The sequence below is a fragment of the Cibotium barometz genome, chromosome 1 (assembly GCF_041138505.1).
Source record: "Cibotium barometz isolate CiBa-2024 chromosome 1, ASM4113850v1, whole genome shotgun sequence".
In the NCBI taxonomy this organism is placed as follows: Eukaryota; Viridiplantae; Streptophyta; class Polypodiopsida; order Cyatheales; family Cibotiaceae; genus Cibotium; species Cibotium barometz.
The window spans coordinates 27,270,430-27,291,180 of record NC_141046.1 but is presented as its reverse complement, the minus strand read 5'-3'; the positions used below and the strand labels follow the sequence as shown (position 1 = coordinate 27,291,180).

The following is a 20,751-nucleotide window of genomic DNA, read 5'->3' as shown; positions in this document are numbered from 1 at the left end:
CAAGAACAAAATACATAAACATAAATGGAGAATGTTAAAGTGATATAAAAAAACAGTGTGTTTGCTCAAAGAGTGCGCCTTTCTTTTTATGCCTTTGAGATTCTCCATTCTTGCATAGCCCTTAGGGGAAGGGACAGCACGAGGGTTTATGTTCTCCTTGACTTCACTATTATTACAATGAGATGAGTCATAAAGGATTTCTCTTGTAAAGGTGGCTTTTAAGTAAAGATCAAGAAGCCCCTCCAGAATGAGTAGTTACACAACCTTCGACATGTATTACTTTTCTTAGTGACATCCTTATTCGAGCAATGGCAAGAGGTGACAAGACAAAATGCAACTTGTGAAACTTGAAATATATAGACGACGTTAACAAAAAATGGAAAACAAAAGGAGCCTTACCAACGAGGGAAGGAAGAACACAAGTAGGCGCAACAATCACAACGGTGTAGTAGGGCCAAAGGCCACACACTACCGATGCCGTGGCCACACCTCAAAGACAGAAAGGCACCAACACTTGCATGCGAGGAGAAGAATGAAAGCATAAGTGGTTTTTTTATTTAAATAATCGCACGAGCGACATGGGGTGGCAAAAACACATTTTCAAAACCTACTTCAAAAATAAACCTTGACACAAACCTTGCAAAAGCAAAAATTAGAATATGCTGAACAAATTAAGTAATAAACCCAAAAGTAACATTTTTACGCGGCCAAGAACTACAGGGTTTAAGCCTTAAGGTGAACACTAGAAGTGTGCGCTTACCGCAGCCATGGAGGTGGAGGTGGATGTGGAGGAGAGGCAAATACAAGTCCGTTTTGTGACGAAGCTGCCAGCAGAGCTGCGAGTGCCCAACACGCCTTTTTCAGTACCGGCCCACCTCACTCGTTATGGGCTCTCCGAAGTCATCAACGCTCTGCTCGGATTAGGTATGCTTTCTTTTGGTCAATTTTCTAACTGACTATCTGCATAACCGAGTCCATCATGTCCCGTTCTATTTGACATTTTTTCTTGGATGCATTACAGAACCCTAAATTGTTGTCATGGCCAGCCGTTTGTCCATGTGTGCGAGTTTATATATGTGTGTGTATAAACGTATCGTTTGTGTTATGTATGTATGTGTTTACATATGTATGTATATACATATATATTTATGTATCACTGCATGTAACTTAAAGAATTGTATCGTACCCATCCAAATCTCTTTTTGAGGGGGATAAACTCTATGGTTATTTATACAGAATGGAGCAATGAAAGTATGTATGTATGTATGTGTGGGTGTCTACTCATGCAAACCCTGAAGGTGAACTATTTGTTGTTGTTTCGATGTATGATATATGTTTGTATGTCTAGGTGTGTGTGTGTGTATATGTGCATGTATGTGTGTATGCCTGTGTATACATGTAGGTTAAAATTTCTTGAACGTATGCATTGTGACTCTTTCGTAAAAGTGGCTCAATTGCTTATTTGAACCCACACTGCTGGCTGTGCCCTTGTGGTGATGGTGGAAAAGTCGGAGTGTCTCGAATTTGTCGTGGGGGGTGGGGGTGGGGGGGGGGCAGAAATGAAATCGAGGAGTATGGATTTTTTGTAATGTGTAGGGTTTCCACTCGTATAAAATTTCCATGCAAATTATTATCAACTGGTTGATGTGTAGAAGGTTGAAGTTGTGCATTTAGAAGTTGCAAAGACAGATATATCATGCACCATTTCATAATCTGGATTTCCCAGCTTTGATGTTTCTTTCACTTGGTGCTTTGGCTCTTGGTGCAGAGAAACCGCGACCTTTTGATTTCCTTGTGGACAGCGAGTTGCTAAGAACATCCCTTGAACAACTTTTACTCACCAAAAAGCTCTCTGCTGTATGAAATGATATTGTTCTCTTCATGGCTTGTAACAGTAGGAGTAGTGTTTGTTACGGCTCACAGAATGTTCTAGGTGATGTGGATGTATTTGTCAACTTGTCTGTTCTGATGCTTTGTTCCCATATGAACCAGGAATCCATACTCAGTATAGAGTATGCGTATGCTGTAGGGCCTCCAGAACACCAGAAACCCCGGGAACACAAGGACTGGGTTAGTGCAGTTGCTGGCTCCCATCCCAGGTTAGACATGAATTTATCTGACAAGCACTTGTTAATGTTTCTCAGAAAGGCTAAGTAGGGATATGCTCTGCATTGTTTGCAGGCTTCACGTTGATTCATGGCTTGGAGTATTAATACCCTAAACTCCACAGAAATGTTTGTAAATTAGTTTCCATCTTGGCACAAACTTGGCTGCATGCTTCTTCTCCTACTTGGCTGGTTTGCGTGTGCTTTTTTGATCCTATTGTTACTTGACCAATAGGCCAGTGCATGCTATTATTCTACTCTTGGGGCATTCCCATTTACATTATCATAGCTTCTCTAGTCCCTCTCTCCATTGGGGCTCAAAACTTGAGTCGTTTTTTACTGCTAAACTGTAAGCCAAGCTATGCCACATGCATCTAACTGGTAGGGATATGGGGGAATCACATTGCCTTGCCATACTACCTCTTTCCTCTATTCATGGAGCATAAGGATGTCCAGTTGACCCAGCACTTAACGTATCTTCTAACGGCTTGCTTGGTAGGCACCATTCAAAGCTGTTTGTGCACTGGTTTGAGTAGTCAGTTGCAGGTTTGGGTAATCAGTATCAGCAAAGCTAATGATACTGTTTGTACTTGTTGCAACTGGCTTTTGCAGCTTCATCTCCACAGGGTCCTATGACACTTTTGTCAGGTGTTTTTACTACATTTATTAAATCTTATTGTGCTTTGAATTGATCTGATTGGAAGTGGAGCTCTTACTGTGCCTGTACCTACAACTACCTAGGATTTGGGATGCCGATGGATCAGCTGTGCAGTCGTTGGAAGGTCACACAGATGCAATTACTTCTCTTGCAACAGGCATTACAGAAGCCCCTTACTTAACTGTCTTGTGTTTGGCAAAAAAGAATCTCTCTCAGGAGAAAGATTGACATTCTGTGGAAAAGGCAACATAGCTACTGACTCTCTGAATCCTACCTTTTGTTTCATGTCCCTCAGCTTTGCCGGGAAGTGATAGCTGGAAGCTAATTTCTGGCTCAAAAGACCGGACTGTTCGAGTGTGGCAGGTCTCTCAACTTGTGCTTAACCTGATTTATGTGATGGAGGATTATATTAACAGCTAACATTGCTGCCAATACATCCATTGTCTGCAGATGAATGATTCTCCTCCTGTAATACTCATCATTGGCTTCATCTCCCTCGTTTGCAGCTGTCTACAATCAGGTCAAAGGACTCTTTGGATTGTGGGTTGTCGCCCAACAAGCCAGTAACAGTACTGAGAGGGCATAGCTTATCAGTTCAATGTGTTACTTCAAATCTTTCTGGCAATGTTGTAAGGCTTTCTTGATTTTCAACGTTCAAAAACTTTTTCTATGCTTTGTAATGCAATTTTCTTATGGATAGAAATTCAGAGAATCAGTACACACTCGTGAAAGAAGAGAATACAATCAGGGTGGGGGCTGTATTGGTGAAGCTGGAGAAGCAGTTTTTGGGTGAGTTGCAGCATCCACAAGACCTGCCTTGTACAAATGTATCTCTAAGTTATGTTCATCTAACCATGTGGGACTTTAATCCTCACAGCCTGGTGCTGCAAGACAACTGAGGGCTTTGCTATCCCTCCTGCCGAATCCATCCATTCTACAAGGACCAACTCCTTCCAGACTCTTTACACGTCTGAGAGTGCCATGCAGGAGAAGCGGCCAGCTTTTTCTGCATGTCTGGCACGTGGCCCCTTCCTGACCAGAGGTGTGGGTGGTGTCACTTGGCTTTATAGCCACTAGAATCTCTCCCTGGCCGCCTTGGCCGGCGGGGGGTCTATGTGCCACTCCTGTGCCTGAAATCCACATGGGGACAAATAGTAAAAGCGAGCAAACCACAGCCCTCATCCACTCCATGGATTGCCAATAGAATATCGCGCCTAGTAAACACGCCTAGCCATAGTGGGGGGGTCGGGTCTGGGATAGGTGTCAGTCACTCCTGAGGAATAGCAGAGTCGATGTCAATGCATAGCCTGTCTCTACCCCGGATCCCTACCAGAACTCTCTTGAACTTCCGGGGGTAACTGCCTGTGTGCAAGCCAATCTCCAAGGGACCTGGCAGGTCCTATGCTCAATGCACCCCATGATACATGAGGTTGGGCCCCTAACATATGGCCACTGGGTAAACGGATCAGGGGGGTTCAAACTTCAGATTAGTGGCTATCAAAGACGCTCCTTGGAGGCTACCAGAGCTAGTTGCCTCAGGGTCAGCCTGGAAGATCGAAGTAAACTGGCTGTAAAGCTGTCCTCAAAAGCTGGGCTAAATCCGCGGGCCCGCATCTCCATGAAGATCCATCTGGTACTCTACGGCCAAGGGTCCCCTAGACTCGGGGTGTGGATTGAGATCCTGGCCAAGAGGAAGTCCTTCCAAGGCTCACCACCGGGAAGGAGTCCTCTAACAATCAGCTTGCCCAACAGGGCATGACTTTGAATAGCAGGGTCAATGAAGCCTAGGCCCCCTCTACGTCGTGGCTGAATGATCACTCTCCAGGGCCACCTTGGCCCTGGCAGGCCTTCTGTCACTGCCGGCCTATAAGAAGTCCACCCTACGTGACCAATACATGCTTGGGAGAAGGCCCAACAAGAAGTAATGTACCACATGGTGGCAAGAAGGACCTGGTTTGCCACCACCACTCTACCAGCTAGGGAGAGCCTCGTAGAACTCCAGTACAAAAGCTTCTTCCGAATGCTTAGAAGAAGAGGGGTGAGTTGTTGCTTCGGAGAGAGATCGATGCCCACATGACATTCAAGATAGCGAACTAGAGTGCCCCTCGGGATCCACTGGAAAGCCTCAACTGGGTGCCAAGTTGGGATGGGTGCAGAACTTACCTAGAAACTATTAGAATACGCAGCGGAGATGATAACCAAATCTGGGAACACGAGCAAACAGTGCAGAAAAATAGCAATGGAGAGAGAGGCGTATAACTCTACTATATACACAAAAGAAGAATCCCGAATAATGATACAAAAGTGGCAAGGGCTGTGGGGCCATTTTATATGGCGCCCAAGTGGCAATCGGCCTGCTCCAAAGTAGCCGACAGGACCATACACCCCACGACTAGCAGAAAGCACCAGTTGGCCAGCTATCCCAAGTTGGCGAGCAACTGAAATAGGTCCACGACATGTCCAAGACAGGCGGCCACCTCCAACATAAACAAATGCAGTCGGCCAGCATCATCAGAGGTCCACTTGCCACCATAGGTCTGCCCCCCAAGCCACAGAAAAAATGGGAAAAATATGGGGAAAAATACGGGGAGTGAGGAAAAATGAGAACAACACCTACAAGGGCGGGCACACCCACAACAAAGGCCCTGGTGTCTCAGTAAGGACAGGAGATGACTTCTAACACCCCCTCTCAGCTCCTGGCTGTGAAACCAACCATAGGGAGCTGGGGTGCCACCTGAGCAAATCCTGAGATAGCGACTTCGTGAAGAGGTCCACCGAACTGTCCTCTGTCGAACAGAACTCTAGCAAGATGTCATCAGCAACGATCTGTTCACGAACAAAGTGCTTCTGGATGATCGTGGGTTCCTCCAGTGGAAGCCGAATCCTGCCATGCAACCTCTGCAACCTTACCACCTCACAAGTAGCATCACAAGTAGCCCGGTACTCTGCCTCTGTCGACGACAAGGCAAAAGATGACTGCCTCTTATTGCTCCATAAAACTGCTCCTAGGCCTGAAGTATATCTCCTCGTGTCTGGATCTCCTCCCCAATCTGAGTCACTCCAACCGTGGAGTCGGACTCCATCCATCAATCCCCCTCTTGTGTAAAAGAGACCAAGATCCTTCGCATGCTGCAGAAACCACAAGATACTCAATCTTGCCTCCCAAAGAGTCATCTGCAAACACGAGCTCAACAGCCTCATCAGGAAGCTCCTGTCCAATCTGGTATCCATCAACCAAATCAATGAACCATTTTGCTTCCGAGTCAAAGAGACATCACTCTGCTCACAAGGATCAACACCTGTTACGGTGGAAAGCCAAGTCCTGGAAACCTGTTGAAGACCACGCAAGGCCTTCTGAAACCTGTCAACCACCCCCCTGCAGAGATCCTGTAAATCTGAACGAGAAGGAGTCATGTGCCTGGAAGCACCACTGTCTAGAATCTACTCCCGAGTATCCGTAGCGGCGAGTCCTCCAACCTCCTCCTTGCTTGAAGAAAATGAAACATCGGTGTCCATGACCTCCAAGTGCACAAAAGCATGAGGAATCTTCACCCTTCTCGGTCTTCCGCTTGGGACACTGCCTCCAATAGTGGCCTTTCTCACCACAATCATTACAGGTTCTCTCTGACTTTAGTTTCTCGCGATCAGCGTCAGACTTCTTCTCAGAAGACTTCCCATTGCTTGTGTTACAGTCTTTCGACCGTTGGCCAGTTAAGGCCTCCAATCCTCCGCCCTGTGGAGGGTTCGTGGAATCGTTCCTCCTGGTCCAAGATCATGGGCACAAGCTCCTCCCACGTGATGGTGCTGAGCCTGCCACCCACTGGTAATCAAAGACGAGTAAAATGCTGAGTACTGAGAGGGCAAATGCGACATCAACGTTATGGCCATGTCTTCTGACGATATCTCCTTCCGAGCCTGAAGCTCTTCTTGCTGAAGAGCCTACAGCTTGTTAATATGCTTTCGCATCGTCGACGACTTTGCAGGGCTCATAACCCGCATCTGTACTTCCAAGGAAATCCTCTTCATGGGCGATACCCTGGTATAAAGAGAAGCCAAATGCTGCCATAAACCTCTGGCGAGCGTCATATGCTTTACATGATTGATTACCTGCGGTGTGCAATTGAGGAAGATAAATGAACGGACGCTGGCGTTGACACGATCCCACAACTGTGCCTGTGCCTCCCAGTCCTTTCGGGTTGACAGTAACTCCCCTTCCTCTAGTTCCGGCTGTGGAACCCCAACAACGATGAAATCAGCAAGGTCGTAAGACTCCAGAACAACAGATTCCATCATAACCTTCCATATGCTGTAGTTGTTCTCGTCCAACTGACGGTCCATCGGGAACGTGGGGAGTGTTGGGATCTTCACATGCCTCTCAGCCATCTCTAACAAATTTGCAATTGTGGGGATGTAATCTAAAAAAGGGTGGGTGGGTGGCAACAAAGAAGAACTTACATCTGCAAATGGCTGTCCAGCAAATCAGCCCGCCGTCCTCTTGCTTCTCCTCTTCCCGAACAATCCCGAACAGTCCACCAATCAGCAACACAACAGTCCCCCTCTTGCTCACACAAATCCCAAGAACTATCAAGAGCCTAGGGCTCTGATACCATGTCAGAAAACGCAGCGGAGATGATAACCAAATCTGGGAACACAAGAGCAAACACGGTGCAGAAGAACAGCAATGGAGAGAGAGGTGTATAACTCTACTATATATACACAAGAAGAATCCCGAATAATGATACAAAAGTGGCAAGGGCTGTGGGGCGATTTTATATGGCTCCCAAGTGGTAGTCGGCCTGCTCCAAAGGCAGCCGACATGACCATATACCCCACGACCAGCAGAATGCCCAAGTCGGCCAGCTATCCCAAGTCGGCCAGCAACTGAAAAAGGTCCACGACCTGTCCAAGACAGTCGGCCACCTCCAGCATAAACAAATGCAGTTGGCCAGCATCAGAGGTCCACTTGCCACCACAGGTCTGTCCCCCAAGCCACAAAAAAATGGAAAAAATCCGGGGAGTGAGGAAAAATGAGAACAACACCTACAAGGACGGGCACACCCACAATAGAGGCCCTGGTATCTCAGTAAAGACGAGATGACTTCTAACAGAAACCACACGACAGTTGATCTGCGTTGCGCGACAAAAGATCTTGATCGGCTTAGCAAATCTCTGGAGATTCCCTACATCTCCTGATAGATAAGCTACTATATCATTTGCAAACTCTCAGTCCAGTAGCTCCTCCTGAGTACAGAAGAGGAGACGCAATTCTTGGAGCCCCGTCTCTTGGGTAGAGAGAAAACTGCTTATGGCCTTGGTGACGAATAAGAAAAGGTAAGGTGCCAGAGGATAGTCCTGCCAGACTGAGCGAGAAAGGGGGAATTTGTCGCCACGGGCTCCTTGAATGAGAACTTGACTATGAGAGGCTGATTAAGGTCCTGAAACACCATGGATCCGCTTTATGGGAAACCCCATCCAGCTCATCGTGTCCTCTAGAAAGCTCCAATCCACCCTATCATAAGATTTCTCAAAGTCTAGGAGAAGCACTATGAGGTCGTGTTGTCGCATCTTGGCCGAAGCTGTCACCTCTCGGAAGGTGAAGATGTTGTCCAGAATACTCCGATCATGAAAAAAAAATGTCTAGTGTCATGGATGAAGTCAGGAAGGAAACGCTAAAGTCTTTGGCTGATGGCCTTGGCCAAGATCTTGTAGGCGGTCTCAAAAAGGGTGATGGGTGTGCACTGCTAGATCTCCAATCTGTCACCACTCTCCTTAGGAATCAAGTGTATTAAACCCTTTGAAAGCCTCTCTGGCATGACACCTATGGTCATACATTGACTAATATTATTTTGGATATAGGCGATGATTGAGTGGCGGATTATGTGTTAATTGCGAGTGGAACATGTGTTGGACCACTATGAGATATTTTGGAAGACATGTAAGCACTCTTTATGGTTTCATATTTTGGCATTAATATTTTTGTAAGACTAAGGCCTCAAACCCTTGTATATATCAATTAGTATTTTATACTTTTGGTAGGCCCAAGACCTTATAATTATAGCTAGCTTTATTTTTGTAGAGCTTTTACACTCAAAAACTCTAAAGCACTTGAACTTTGTTTTTGGGTTGTCTTTTTGAAAGGCAAGCTTTCTAGTACATATAAATATGGGTGAGTGGTCCAAGGCCCACGCTCATCCAAGGGAGATTCAACCCAATCTTGTGTCGACAATGATCTCTTTCCTTTTTTCTAGTTCTCTTGTTTATTTAATAAGGTTTATTCTTTTAATTTGTGCAAGTCTATGCTATGCTCTGATTTTTGTGCTTGAGAATTAGAATTTCGTCTCCAAGTGTCTTAAAGGTCATGATAGAATCCATGCCCCAAATAAATGGGCAAGACTAAATAAGTCTCCATAATACCAATATCAAAATCACATCCTAAATAAATGAGCGAGATAAAACAGTTTCATTAATCCAGATATCATAGTCATGTTCCAAATTAATGGACGAGACAGAACAATCCAATAAGTCCATGTCATAATCATGTCCCAAATAAGTCGGCGAGAGAAAACAATCCCAAAAGTTGAGATATCGTAATCATGTCCTAAATAAATAGGCGAGAGAAAACAATCCCATAAGTCGAGGTATCATAATTAGGTCCTATAAATTGGCGAGACAAAATAGTCCCATAAGTCTAGATATCAGTATGCTATACTAGGCGTAGACAAAAGTCCCCTGCCAACAAGGCTTTAGTCCACATGACCCTTGGCGTAGACATAAGTCCCTTGCCAACCATGCGTCAGTCCATATGACCCTTGGCGTAGATATAAGTCCGTTGCCATTCAGGCCTCATGTCCACTCTTACCATTTGCACTTTGTGTTGGTACTCTGACTACACAACTTGGGAGGAGAGGTGGGGTCAAGTCCACTCCCACTTACACTCCGTGTTGGTACTCTGACCACACATTTTGGAGGAGAGGTGGGCTGAAGTTCACTCTTACCACTTACACTTGGTGTCGGTACTCTGACCACACAGCTTGGAGCAGAGGTGGGCTCAAGTGTGCAACATAAGATACGAATCACTCACAGGTATAGATATCCTGGTGCTCCATTAACATTTTTGCTACACGTAGTTTATAGGCATTTCGGTCACCAATACCTTTAAAGGCACTTCAGCCGCCAATAGAAATAACCATGTATACCTGTCACCATTTGGCTACCCGAATGGTTCACTCTTGCTTTCACACTATGTACATATTGGATTAGTGTCCATGGCTTATGGAATATGCCTATGCAGGTGATTGACACGTGTCATGCTGTATAGTTGGATATGATATTCCGCTGGGACTTGATGTTATCATGCCCGGAATATCTGGAGGACTTGGCTTTCCGCTGGGACTTGTGCCTTTGTGTACATGCCCGGAAACGCCTGGAGGATTGGCTTTCCACTGGGTTTGGTATTGCGTATACTTGCCTGGAAACGCCTGGTCTTATATGGTTTCATGAATGGAAATTGCTCATGCCAATGCTGCATTGCATAGCATCTTTATGTGCTTGCTTGCAATTGAAATTGCGTGCTGTTTTCATGCTTGCTTGACCAATGTGTAGTTCCGGATAAGGGGACGCCCGCCCGTGAACCGTGCGTGTGAAACTGTGCGCTGACATGGTTGTGTGGCATGTGAACAGGTGGTAAGTATTACCCAATCTAGGCTCAAATAGCCCTTAGGACTTAGCCAATATTTATAAGTGAGTGAGTTCCCACTTCATTAAAGTTTGGGCGCCCAAAAGTCACTTATAAATTATGACCTCTTTCAAGTTCACACTCACTGAAGTCCCGAGGCGGACAAGACTCAATGTCCAGGACCTGATCCTCCCCTTTTACTCATAAATGGGCATCTCCCCATGTCCCTTCACCTGATTGGACCCCAATTCACTTACTTATTAAGAGAAATTCGTGTTTTCTCTTCATGAGGATTTTTGGAGGCTGAAAACTCTGTTTTTTCACCATTTCTCTCCATTTCCAAGCTCTCCATAGCCATACCCAACTTGCTAGGGTGTTTTCCAAGCTTCCAAGAGTGTTTCCAAGTGCTAATCACTCTCCTACTCACTCCCAATGATTGAAATTCAGCAAAACAGCTCTCATTTTTGCTGTAATTTCTGGTCTTTTTGCTGAAAACCCTAATTTTAGCCTTCCTTTCTCAAGTTGAACCATAGGGGAAGCTTTCCCAAGGTTCCCTTCATCCTCTTGAAGACTTTTGTCGCGAAGGATTGCGGCAAATCGAAGATATCAACACTTCTAAAGCTTCCAACGCGAAGGCTTCCGCTTGCAACAACTTCTATGAAGATTGGTAAGGTAATTGGACAATGTATTGTCATTACTTACTCAGTAGAAGGGCAGGACTCCTTGTTTAGCCGCCTGTGTAGTATTTCTCTTGTCCTATGTGCTCTTGAAGATGTTGCTACCTTGCTTGGTAGAACATAGAGCCAATGGTAGAGAATATGGGCACTGAAGTCGGGCCGGGCATCAAGGCAGCTCCTACCATGAATTGGCCGACAGCAGCCCACGACTAGTGAACATGGACAAATACATAATCCCCCAATAAAGGCAAGTACGCACAACACATGAGATGCACAAAATTCTAACACCCCCTCTGTAGTTCATAGTGTGTAAAAGTTGGAAGAAGAAAATTGATGAAGAAGATGCGACCATGGACACCCCAGTACCGGTCGGATATTGAATACACCGCGGAAGATGCACGTGCCAACCTGTCTCTTCAAAACACAATGCCACCTTGAACAGCCAAGAAATCTGCTTGGCTCTGAATTTCCACACCAGTGTGCAATGAACTCCATTCACCCCAACAGTGGAGTGTGAACACATCATGTCCCAAAACCTTGAACAATGAACTTGGAACACATGCAGTCCATAGCTTTTGCTACACCAAGCAATGAATCTGGAACACAACCGATCCATAGCTATCAAAATTAACCTTTACTTGCCAAATTTTCTATGCTTGGAATTCTGATTCACGGTTCCCATGCACCAGAAATGAGGAGCTACTAACACTCCCCTCTCCCACCCTAAAGCCTCCTCTGGCTGGAAGCACACGGGGGGAAACCATCTATATAACTAGAGAAGAACACGATCCCGGTCCTCCCATGCCGGAAGCACCCTAGGAGCCCTAGACGAGTCACTAGAAATATCTCAATCATTGTCTTGTTGAAAGAGTGCACAGAGCGGAAGCAAGATGAGCACTAGAGTGTGCTGATCTGAGAAGAGAGAGAGAGAGAGAGAGAGAGAGAGAGAGAGAGAGAGAGAGAAATGAAATGAAATGATATATTAACGTCTTCAAAAGGCCAAAATGACCTATGAGACCAAAAAGGTTACAACAATTGGTGGATCTGATACAATGTCTGTGTAAGAAAAGCTAAAAAACAACTAACTGAAAATGAAATAACTGTGAGGAAAAGTACGGTACTAGGAGTTCCTAATGGATAACATCTGGGAGGAAAACTCTAGCAACAAAGGTAAGCATCATACACATCACTATCCAAAGATGTCTCTCATCGGTCGATGGCGGATATCCTCAATGTCCTCCATCGTGAGTACTAGCTAATAAGCTGAATATATAGCAATGAAAGCAATCCCGAGCAAGAGACATAATAGTCTCATAAGTGAAGGATACAAAAGGTGAGAGTTGGTCAACACATGAATCACACCTCCAACTAAACAATGAATGAAAAGGGGAGAGGCTAGCCCACCTATATATAGGTCATATGGGGTTGGCCAATTGGAGCAAAAGACAACCTGGCCAACTGGACATGAAGAGCTGGCCGACTAGAAATGCATACTCGACCAGGGAAAAATACCAAGAAAATGGGGAAAAATAAGGGTGGCCAGCCCACAACCAAGGGCCATAAAAGGGATCAAATATGGGCACAATACATGGGCAGAATATGGGGATGAATATGCTAACCCCCCCTCTTAGCACCAGATACTGAACAAACTCCGAGAAGCCGAAGATGAGGGAGCCAAGGAAGCTTGAGACACCGGCTTGGTGAACAAATCTGCTGCATTCTTTGTTGAAGGACAATACTCCAAATACAAATCTCCAGTAAGAACCCGTTCATGAACATAGTGATACTCAATCTCAATGTGTTTCGTACAAACATGAAACACATGGTTCTTGGCGATGGCGATGGCGATGCAACTATGATTGTCACACCAAAGAAGAGTAGATCCGGTAGGAGGAAAGCCAAGTTCTCCCAATAATCTCCGCAACCAAATCACCGCACAGGAGCACAACAAACTGCACGATACTTCGCCTCTGTGGAGGAAAGCGCCACAATAGGCTGCTTTTTATTGCTCCATGAAATGGCTCTCGACCTAAGTGAAAAAACACAACCAGTGGTCGAATGCCGAGTACCCGGATCTCCAGTCCAATCTGAATTAGACCATCCAAGAAGAGTGCACCCTTGGCCATAGAAGATGCCAAAGTCCAAAGTACCACTGTAACATGCGGAAGCTTTGGGGGAGATCGGTAACTTCAATGCTTAGAAATCAGCACACGTTTCACGACGAAAATAACGCACAAAACTGAATATAGATGTGCAGAAAAATAGAGAGAGAGAGAGAGGGAGAAGAGGGCACAGTGTTGGGTCCTGAATACCCTCTGTAGGGCCCCCACCACGGATGGTGTAATTGCTTTTATGAGAATGATGCAAAATCTGAAATAAAAGACTGAACCTAAACCTTCTTGGCTGAGATAGATCTCTGTCCTTGACCTTCAATCCTTCACCCTTGCTTTAGCTTCTCCCTTGGCTGTCGTGGCCCTTGAGTTAGCTTCAGCACCTTGTGAATTATGAGATAAATGAACTGAATTATGCCTTGGGTATTATTACCCCTTCATGATGTTGGTCGGTTGGTTTATCAGGGGTCGGTTTACTGAAAAAGACCCACAACCTGTTTAATAAGCATGAAATGCTTATTTTGTTTATCGTGTTCTTACCTACAATGCTTTATTGGCGTGGCCGCCTTGTGGGCTGCTGTCAAGGCCTGTGCAGCACATACGGGTAGTCATGGTCCTTGGAATTATAAGGTAAAGACCATCATGTCTAGTATAATTTTGAGGAGTTCCCGATCGTAGACTGAGTAATTCTTTTCTGCGGGTAGTAACTTACGAGACATGTAAACTATTGGATGACCATTCTGTTGTAATACACCTCCAATTGCGATGTTACTCGCATCAGTGAACACATGGAACGGCTCGTCCCATGAGGCAAGTGCTAAACAAGGCGCTTCTGATAAAGCCACCTTGAGGTTCTTGAATGCCTCCAACGCTCGTGGAGTCATTCGAATCTATTGCCTTTTAGTCTTGACACCTTTTAGCAGATCTGTGAGATCCGTCGAGAGGTCAGAAAACTTGTCTATGTGAGTGGAGTATGCCTGGCATATACCCACAAAGGATCTGATGTCATAAGTAGTTTGTGGCACTTCCCAATCGACAATCTCGGCCACCTTGGCCGGATCAAGTCGAATGCCTTCTGCAATATTATATATCCAAGGTAATGAACCGCGAACAAATAAAATTCCGACTTCTTCTCATTGGCGTAGAGCTCGTTGCTTTCCAGCAACTTCAGGACTTTCTCCTCATCAATGTCATGTTGCTCAACCGTAGCTGAAAGAAAATACTAGTATGTCGTCTAAAAATATGAACACACACTTTCGAATCAATTCTCGGAACACCCGCATCATCATGCGGTTGAATGTGGTTGGGGCGTTCGTCAAGCCAAAAGGCATGACCACAAATTCATAGTGGGCCCGTTCCGTACGGAAGGCTGTCTTGGGAATGTCCCCCTCAACAATCCTCACCTGGTGGTACCCACTCTTCAAATCGAGTTTCATAAACACCTTAGCCCCATTCAGCCTCTCGAGAATATAATCTATTCGAGGCATCGAGAATCGACTCTTGATAGTCAGCTTATTGAGTGCACGATAATCGACACACAAATGAGAAGACCCATCTTTCTTCTTGACAAAAAGGATCGGTGCTGCAAATGGCGACACGATGGAGCGGATGGAGCCAGATTGCAACAATTCTTGGAGTTGGCGGTCCAACTCTGATTCCATTTCTTTGGAAAGGCGATATGGAAACTTGCTTGGGAGTTCCGAGCTTGGGAGGAGATCGATCTTGTGGTCTTTCGGTCTGGACGGGGGGAGCTGGGGAGGGAGATTGTCCCGAAGAAAAATCTTCTGAAACTTTTTATGGAGAGCCAAAGACTTCTTGGAAGCACTGGCTACCGTCTGGGCAGTGTAGATGTAAATCATCGCACAATGTGCGTCCTTCGTGATTGCTCGTTTAGCCTACAATTGGTTGATGAGCGGAAAGTTCGGGATTCCTGGCTTACACTTAATGCTCACTAGGGCGTTGGACACATTCCGGCTAATCTTGAAAGTGTGCTTGTTCCACTTGACATCAGGAAGGAATTTCGCACAAACTCTCTGTCCCGAATAACTAACTTAGCACCAAGAGCTTCATACTTGACGCTCGTCATCATGTGCTAAAACCCTCAACTTGCTTGTCCATCGAAGTCAAGACGAAACGGGCACGTCAAGCGGCTTGTGCTGTCGCTATCAAACAAGACGACGACTCTCTGGTCACTAATGTAACCAAAGGTCTTGAGGACTTCATTGCGCTCATACTCCTGGTTATGGGCGCCCTTCTGCTTATCTTCGAGCTCCCGGCTAATGATTGCTCCAACCAAAGCATTGGGATTCGAAGAACTAGGGACGACCACTTGGGTCTGTGTGGGAGCTGGGCTCACCATTGAATCCGTGGAGGCTGAGGTGGCGGTCTTTGGAGCGGTAGTCTTCTTAGGACACTCCCGAGAAGTGTGTCCTTTTGTATGACAAAAGAAACGCCTACCCTCCTTGTACTGAGCAATCTCCTCAGCACTCAACTTGCCACCAGTCTTGCCTGTCTCCGCTTTCTGGTCTGGAGTAAGCTTGGGCGCATTGGTTGAGTTCTTGAAGCCAGAGGCTCCCGTGCTCTGTCCCTGGGAAGACCCTGTCTGGTTCTCGCCTTTTTTCCCCGAGGTGGTAGCCTTGGGAGTAGCTGACTGGGAAGTCTTGGGCTTTCCGCCATTGGTCTTTATTTCTGCACTCTATGCAAGCGAGAGTGCGTCTTCGAAGGTGGCTGGCCTAAACATACGCACCTCCCACTGGATTTGCATGTCAAGGCCTTACTAGAATTGCCCTTTCTTGTCTGTATCAGATAAGCCTAACTGCAAACATACGCACCTCCCACTGGATTTGCATGTCAAGGCCTTACAAGAATTGCCCTTTCTTGGTCTTTATTTCTGCACTCTATGCAAGCGAGAGTGCGTCTTCGAAGGTGGCTGGCCTAAACATACGCACCTCCCACTGGATTTGCATGTCAAGGCCTTACAAGAATTGCCCTTTCTTGTCTGTATCAGATAAGCCTAACTGCAAACATAAGTTCAAAATTTTATTGGCAAACTGAAGGACTGGTTGCGCATTCTGACGCGCTCCCCTAAACTCGTCTTCAAGTTGCTCAAGGTAATGGGGTGGAAGAAACCGTTGCTTAAGGTCGTGGACAAACTCGTCCCAAACATAAGCTACCATACCTAATCTGGTGTGGGCATGAGCCCACTGGGTCCACCAAGGAATGGCCTCACCTTCCAAGTACCAACTAGCTAAGATCACCATGTTAGTATCATTTTTTCTATCTGCGGCAAAGTAAGCTTCAAATTGATGCAACCATGAATAAAGAGTTGTGGGGTCGAGTTTACCATTATACTTACTGAAATTCATTTTCTTGGGAAAATGATTTGAGGAAGCTGTTGGTGTCAGTCTTGCGTCCAAAGCCGCAAGGTATCGCTCATGTTCCCCGCGTCGCATGGCGTCGTCGTCACGTTGTCGGATCTCCAATGCACGCATCTGCAACTCAAGCATCGAACTCGGTTGCGGTCATGACCCTTCGAAAGGGTCCCTGTGTAGAGAATCTAGAATTTGAGAAACGAAGGGAGAGGGAGGAGGAGACGGAAAACGCAGAGCTGGAGAACGGGTGCGCTCTTCCAGAGCCGGTATTTGCGCCTTCTGCTCTTTTAGCTTGGTACTCTGGCCTTATCACGAACAATAGTAATATCGTGACGAGAGAAGATCACCTCTGCACCCTGAGCTGTAAGAGCACTCACTGACAAAAGGGTAAATTCCAAATCTGGAATGTACAGAACGTCAGAGAAGTACCTCTTGTCCTTGGAGGAGCAGAAGATGGGGATGGTGCCACGTTCATGAACTGGCACGGAAGAAGAATCACCCAAAGTGATATTACCTGTCCTGGTAGTAAAGTCCTCGAACCAATCCCGATGAGGAGGCAACTAGTAAAGAGAAGAGAGGAATCAAGATGGTAACTTCATGAGTTCTCGCCTTGGAAAACAGAAAGGAGATTCACGTCATGCAGTGCTAGAATGGGAGAAAAAAGGACCAGTTCACATTCAACCTGTAGTTCACTCCCCATAATCCTCATAGTTCTATGGGTCCATGCGATCATTGACCTTTGGAGGAGTCGTCATTTGGGAAAGAGAAGAGAGGAATCAAGAAGGTAACTTCATGGTTTCACGCCTTGGAAAACTGAAAGGAATCTCCTGTCATGTAGCGCCTAAAAAGGAGAATAGAGGACCTGTTCACATATGAAAGCATCATAAGTCTCCTAATCTTTATAGCCAATGCGATAGAGAAGGATTCTGGTCTCAGGAGAAAGCAAGCATTGCACTGGAAAAGCAAGTTTGCTTTTTGTGTACTCTCTTATTTGCGAAAATAGCTAAAATACGAGTTTGGCCTACATACACCCGCACTTTTATGCATGCTTCCCGCAAACTAATAATGGCACTTGTGCTAGTGCTTGCTTTTTCAAAAGCATGCCTTTTCCTTCTACAAATAGAGAAAAATCTGTAATTGCACAAAAGCCAAATGTTAGCTTTTTGCAGGTGTATGCTTTTTCATGAGTGTTAAAACTAACACTTATAATTTCCCAAAGCTACGCTTTTCTTTCCAATGTGGTTTCAAAAAACAAACATCTATGTACTTCATAGGTCTGCTATCAGAAAATTTAACATTAAGTCCCCAAAATAAGCACTTTCCAAGCTTTTCCTATGCACCTAGCACTTTTCAGGAAATTGCTTTTCTCCACACCCTCAAGCTGGTGGCCCCATGCTGACCTTGCATCAGCCTTGGATGAGGGATATTCCCTGTCAAAGTCTACCACCCATCTGATGGACTGACGTTTTTCTATAAACAGCCTCAGGATGATGTTCCATTTTTTTTTTTGGATAAAGTTGAGGATTTGTCTTGGCTGCTGCTTCACGAAGGCTGAAGAAGTGGAGGTTCTGTTTCAGGTCTGCTCAGGGTCGTGGGATTGCTCATTAAAGCTCTGGAAAATCCCAGAAGATTTGAGTACGGAGGACAACATTGTCTACAACAAAAAGAGGAAGCTGGATGAGTCTTCAAAATCTGCTGAGGTTCAGGAGATTGAGGTGGAACACCTAGCTTTTTGGAAGGCGATTGTAGTTGAAGTCATGGTTATTTAATGTCTTTTAAATCAATTATTGAATCAGGTTAGTCCAAGCACCACTCTGGAGGGACACACACAATGCGTCTCAGAAGTCATTTGGGGCGAAAGAGATGCAATTGTGTCGGCTTCGTGGGATCAGTCCATTCGGAGTTGGGATGCAGAGACCAGCATTAATACAGAAACCTTGGTAAGGGAGTGAAATGGTTCATTGTATGCAGGTCAAAACTAAGAGGCCTTCATATTCTTTGCTGGAAACCTATTGTTTGGACCTTCACAGATAGGTACCAAAGCATTGCACTGCCTTAGTCTGGGAGGGGAAAACATGGCATTGTTTGCAGCTGGTGGAGCAGACCCAGTTTTGAGGATCTGGGATCCTCGCATGCCAGGTAACAATTCCTTTAGTTTTGTTTTTCCTGGGAATTGAAAAGTTTTTGACCTGTGGACTTTCGTTACAGGCACTAATACTCCTGTCCTTCAGCTCTCGTCCCACAAGGCTTGGATTACTGCATGTAAATGGTATGTGCATTGTAGTTGAATGCGGTTGATAGTTGAATTTTTCCTTCTATTCTCACTTTCATTTCTTTTTTTTATTACAGGCATCAACAATCGAGATACCATATATTGTCAGCTTCCCATGATGGCTCAGTCAAGCTATGGGATATAAGAAGCAAGGTATTTGTGTTGATTCAATACCCGGTGTTGTCATTCTGAAGGAAGCATATGTTACTTGCACGATCCAATATGCTTTGTACTGCATCCCCTCGTCATTGCCTCATTTGTTGAATGCATGTATACACTGGTAGGAGTCTAAGGTGCATAGTGAAATCATTGTGCCCCAAGCTCCTCATACATGCACAGCACCTTCGACATATTCCTCCAACGCAATCCTGGGAGTGCACACTAGCCTCCTGCTGATTTGATTTTCTTGAAAACCATGAGAACTCTTTTATGGAGAAGGGGGCCCTTGAAGAGGCCTCAATGGCTTTCAAGTAGTGTCCCCTCCGTTCAAGCAAAGACCATTTCCGGGCAGGTAAACTCCTTTTTGGTGATAACTTGCACAGCGCTCTCTTTAATAGATTCCTCCACACTGTATGCAGAGAAGCTAGTGCTGGAAGTGAACTCTGATCCAAATTACTCTGCCGCCTTCATCCTTTTTAAAACCATGAGAATTCTTCCGTGAAGGAGGATGAAGAGGAAGGCACCCAATAAATCCCTCTCCTATGGAAGTCTCCCTAGTAGATTCTGCTCCCACTGTGTGTTTCGGGGCAAGGCCATTCCCATGCAAGTGGATTCCATGTTTGTGTTTGTGTCTAGAAGACTCCCTTGGAGATAGTGTCTCGAGAAGCCTATTTGCTACATCTTAAAGCCCAAGGCCAGGTTAACGGGTGTAATGGTTGGGTTAGCTTAACCTTGGCGTGGAGATGGGGAATCTAAAGGGGAGGTCTAGTGTGAATTAGAGGCAATGGCTAATTATAATTTCTAATTTATAAAAGTACTCAGTTCAAGGGGAGCGCATCCTAGTCTTGGACACATGGCCTAGCATAGTCTACTCCGTGTGTCGATATGTGAGGGGTGTGTCTTGCTGATATGGGATTCCAGGGCTTACTGCACGTGTGAGCTACGTCTCTAGACCTCCAGCTTGGGGGTAAGCTTGAGGGGTTCTATGGTTGGGCGGTGAGCAGCTTCGTCATGTTCCTCAATAAGAAATCTAACCATAGGTGATGTTGCAAGTTTTGGGACCTTAACACTAGTAACAAAGCAAAGACGTGTTGGTTGATTGTTGCAGAGCTTACGGTACAGGCAGCAGATGTCAGGCTGTACAGTTTGTACAGCTGTACGAATGGCTTTACAATGTAGAGACATTAGTACAGGTGGATAAAATCAATGTAGAAACATTAGTACAGGTGGATAAATGGCTGTACAGGGCAGTGAGCAGGTCATGGAGTCGTGGACAGGTGTGGATGCCTACGTTTGGCTGAGAAAAAGTGGGTGGACAAGAATTGCAGCTTTTTGGTTGGTGATCTCCTGAAGTCGATGATGGCCCTGATGAGCTTGACAATGGTGAAGAGATGATGTGCTTGTACCCAACATGTGCTTTTTTATCATCCAGCCATTGTTGTGTTTGAGCCAGCCCTTTTACCATTTAAAACTTGCTTTTCCCCTCTGTTGTTCTCTCTAGGGTCTTGTGTCAATCTGATTTCCACGTGTTAGGTGGCTATTTGTGACTTTTTAGAGCTTCTTTTACGAGTTGATTCTTGTAAGATCGTCCAAGAAGATAACCTAAATCACAGACTAAACACAAGGTTAGTACTAACCAAATAGAAAGGGTGAAGGCAAGCTCACCACCCAACCACGGTTCGCATCTGCAGACCTCCCTGGAGCTAGGGGAAAAAGCTCACTC

General features: G+C 45.5%; 1 protein-coding gene across 2 annotated transcripts in view; it reads left to right on the top strand.

Moving 5' to 3' along the window:
- The first annotated feature begins 705 nt into the window (after positions 1 to 705).
- The window catches only part of LOC147641809 (Transducin/WD40 repeat-like superfamily protein), a 43,640-nt gene continuing 23,594 nt past the window's right edge, over positions 706 to 20,751 (top strand). The window contains exons 1-12 of one of the 2 annotated variants that reach the window (XM_086799909.1): positions 706 to 924; positions 1,769 to 1,857; positions 1,993 to 2,099; positions 2,718 to 2,753; positions 2,847 to 2,920; positions 3,059 to 3,126; positions 3,270 to 3,392; positions 18,175 to 18,312; positions 18,394 to 18,537; positions 18,628 to 18,736; positions 18,806 to 18,866; positions 18,947 to 19,022. In XM_086799909.1, the coding sequence (XP_086656035.1) occupies positions 768 to 924; positions 1,769 to 1,857; positions 1,993 to 2,099; positions 2,718 to 2,753; positions 2,847 to 2,920; positions 3,059 to 3,126; positions 3,270 to 3,392; positions 18,175 to 18,312; positions 18,394 to 18,537; positions 18,628 to 18,736; positions 18,806 to 18,866; positions 18,947 to 19,022 (1,182 nt within the window). In that variant the 5' untranslated portion in view covers positions 706 to 767. The remainder of the gene's footprint in view (positions 925 to 1,768; positions 1,858 to 1,992; positions 2,100 to 2,717; positions 2,754 to 2,846; positions 2,921 to 3,058; positions 3,127 to 3,269; positions 3,393 to 18,174; positions 18,313 to 18,393; positions 18,538 to 18,627; positions 18,737 to 18,805; positions 18,867 to 18,946; positions 19,023 to 20,751) is intronic. The other variant, XM_086799916.1, reaches the window with a different exon arrangement.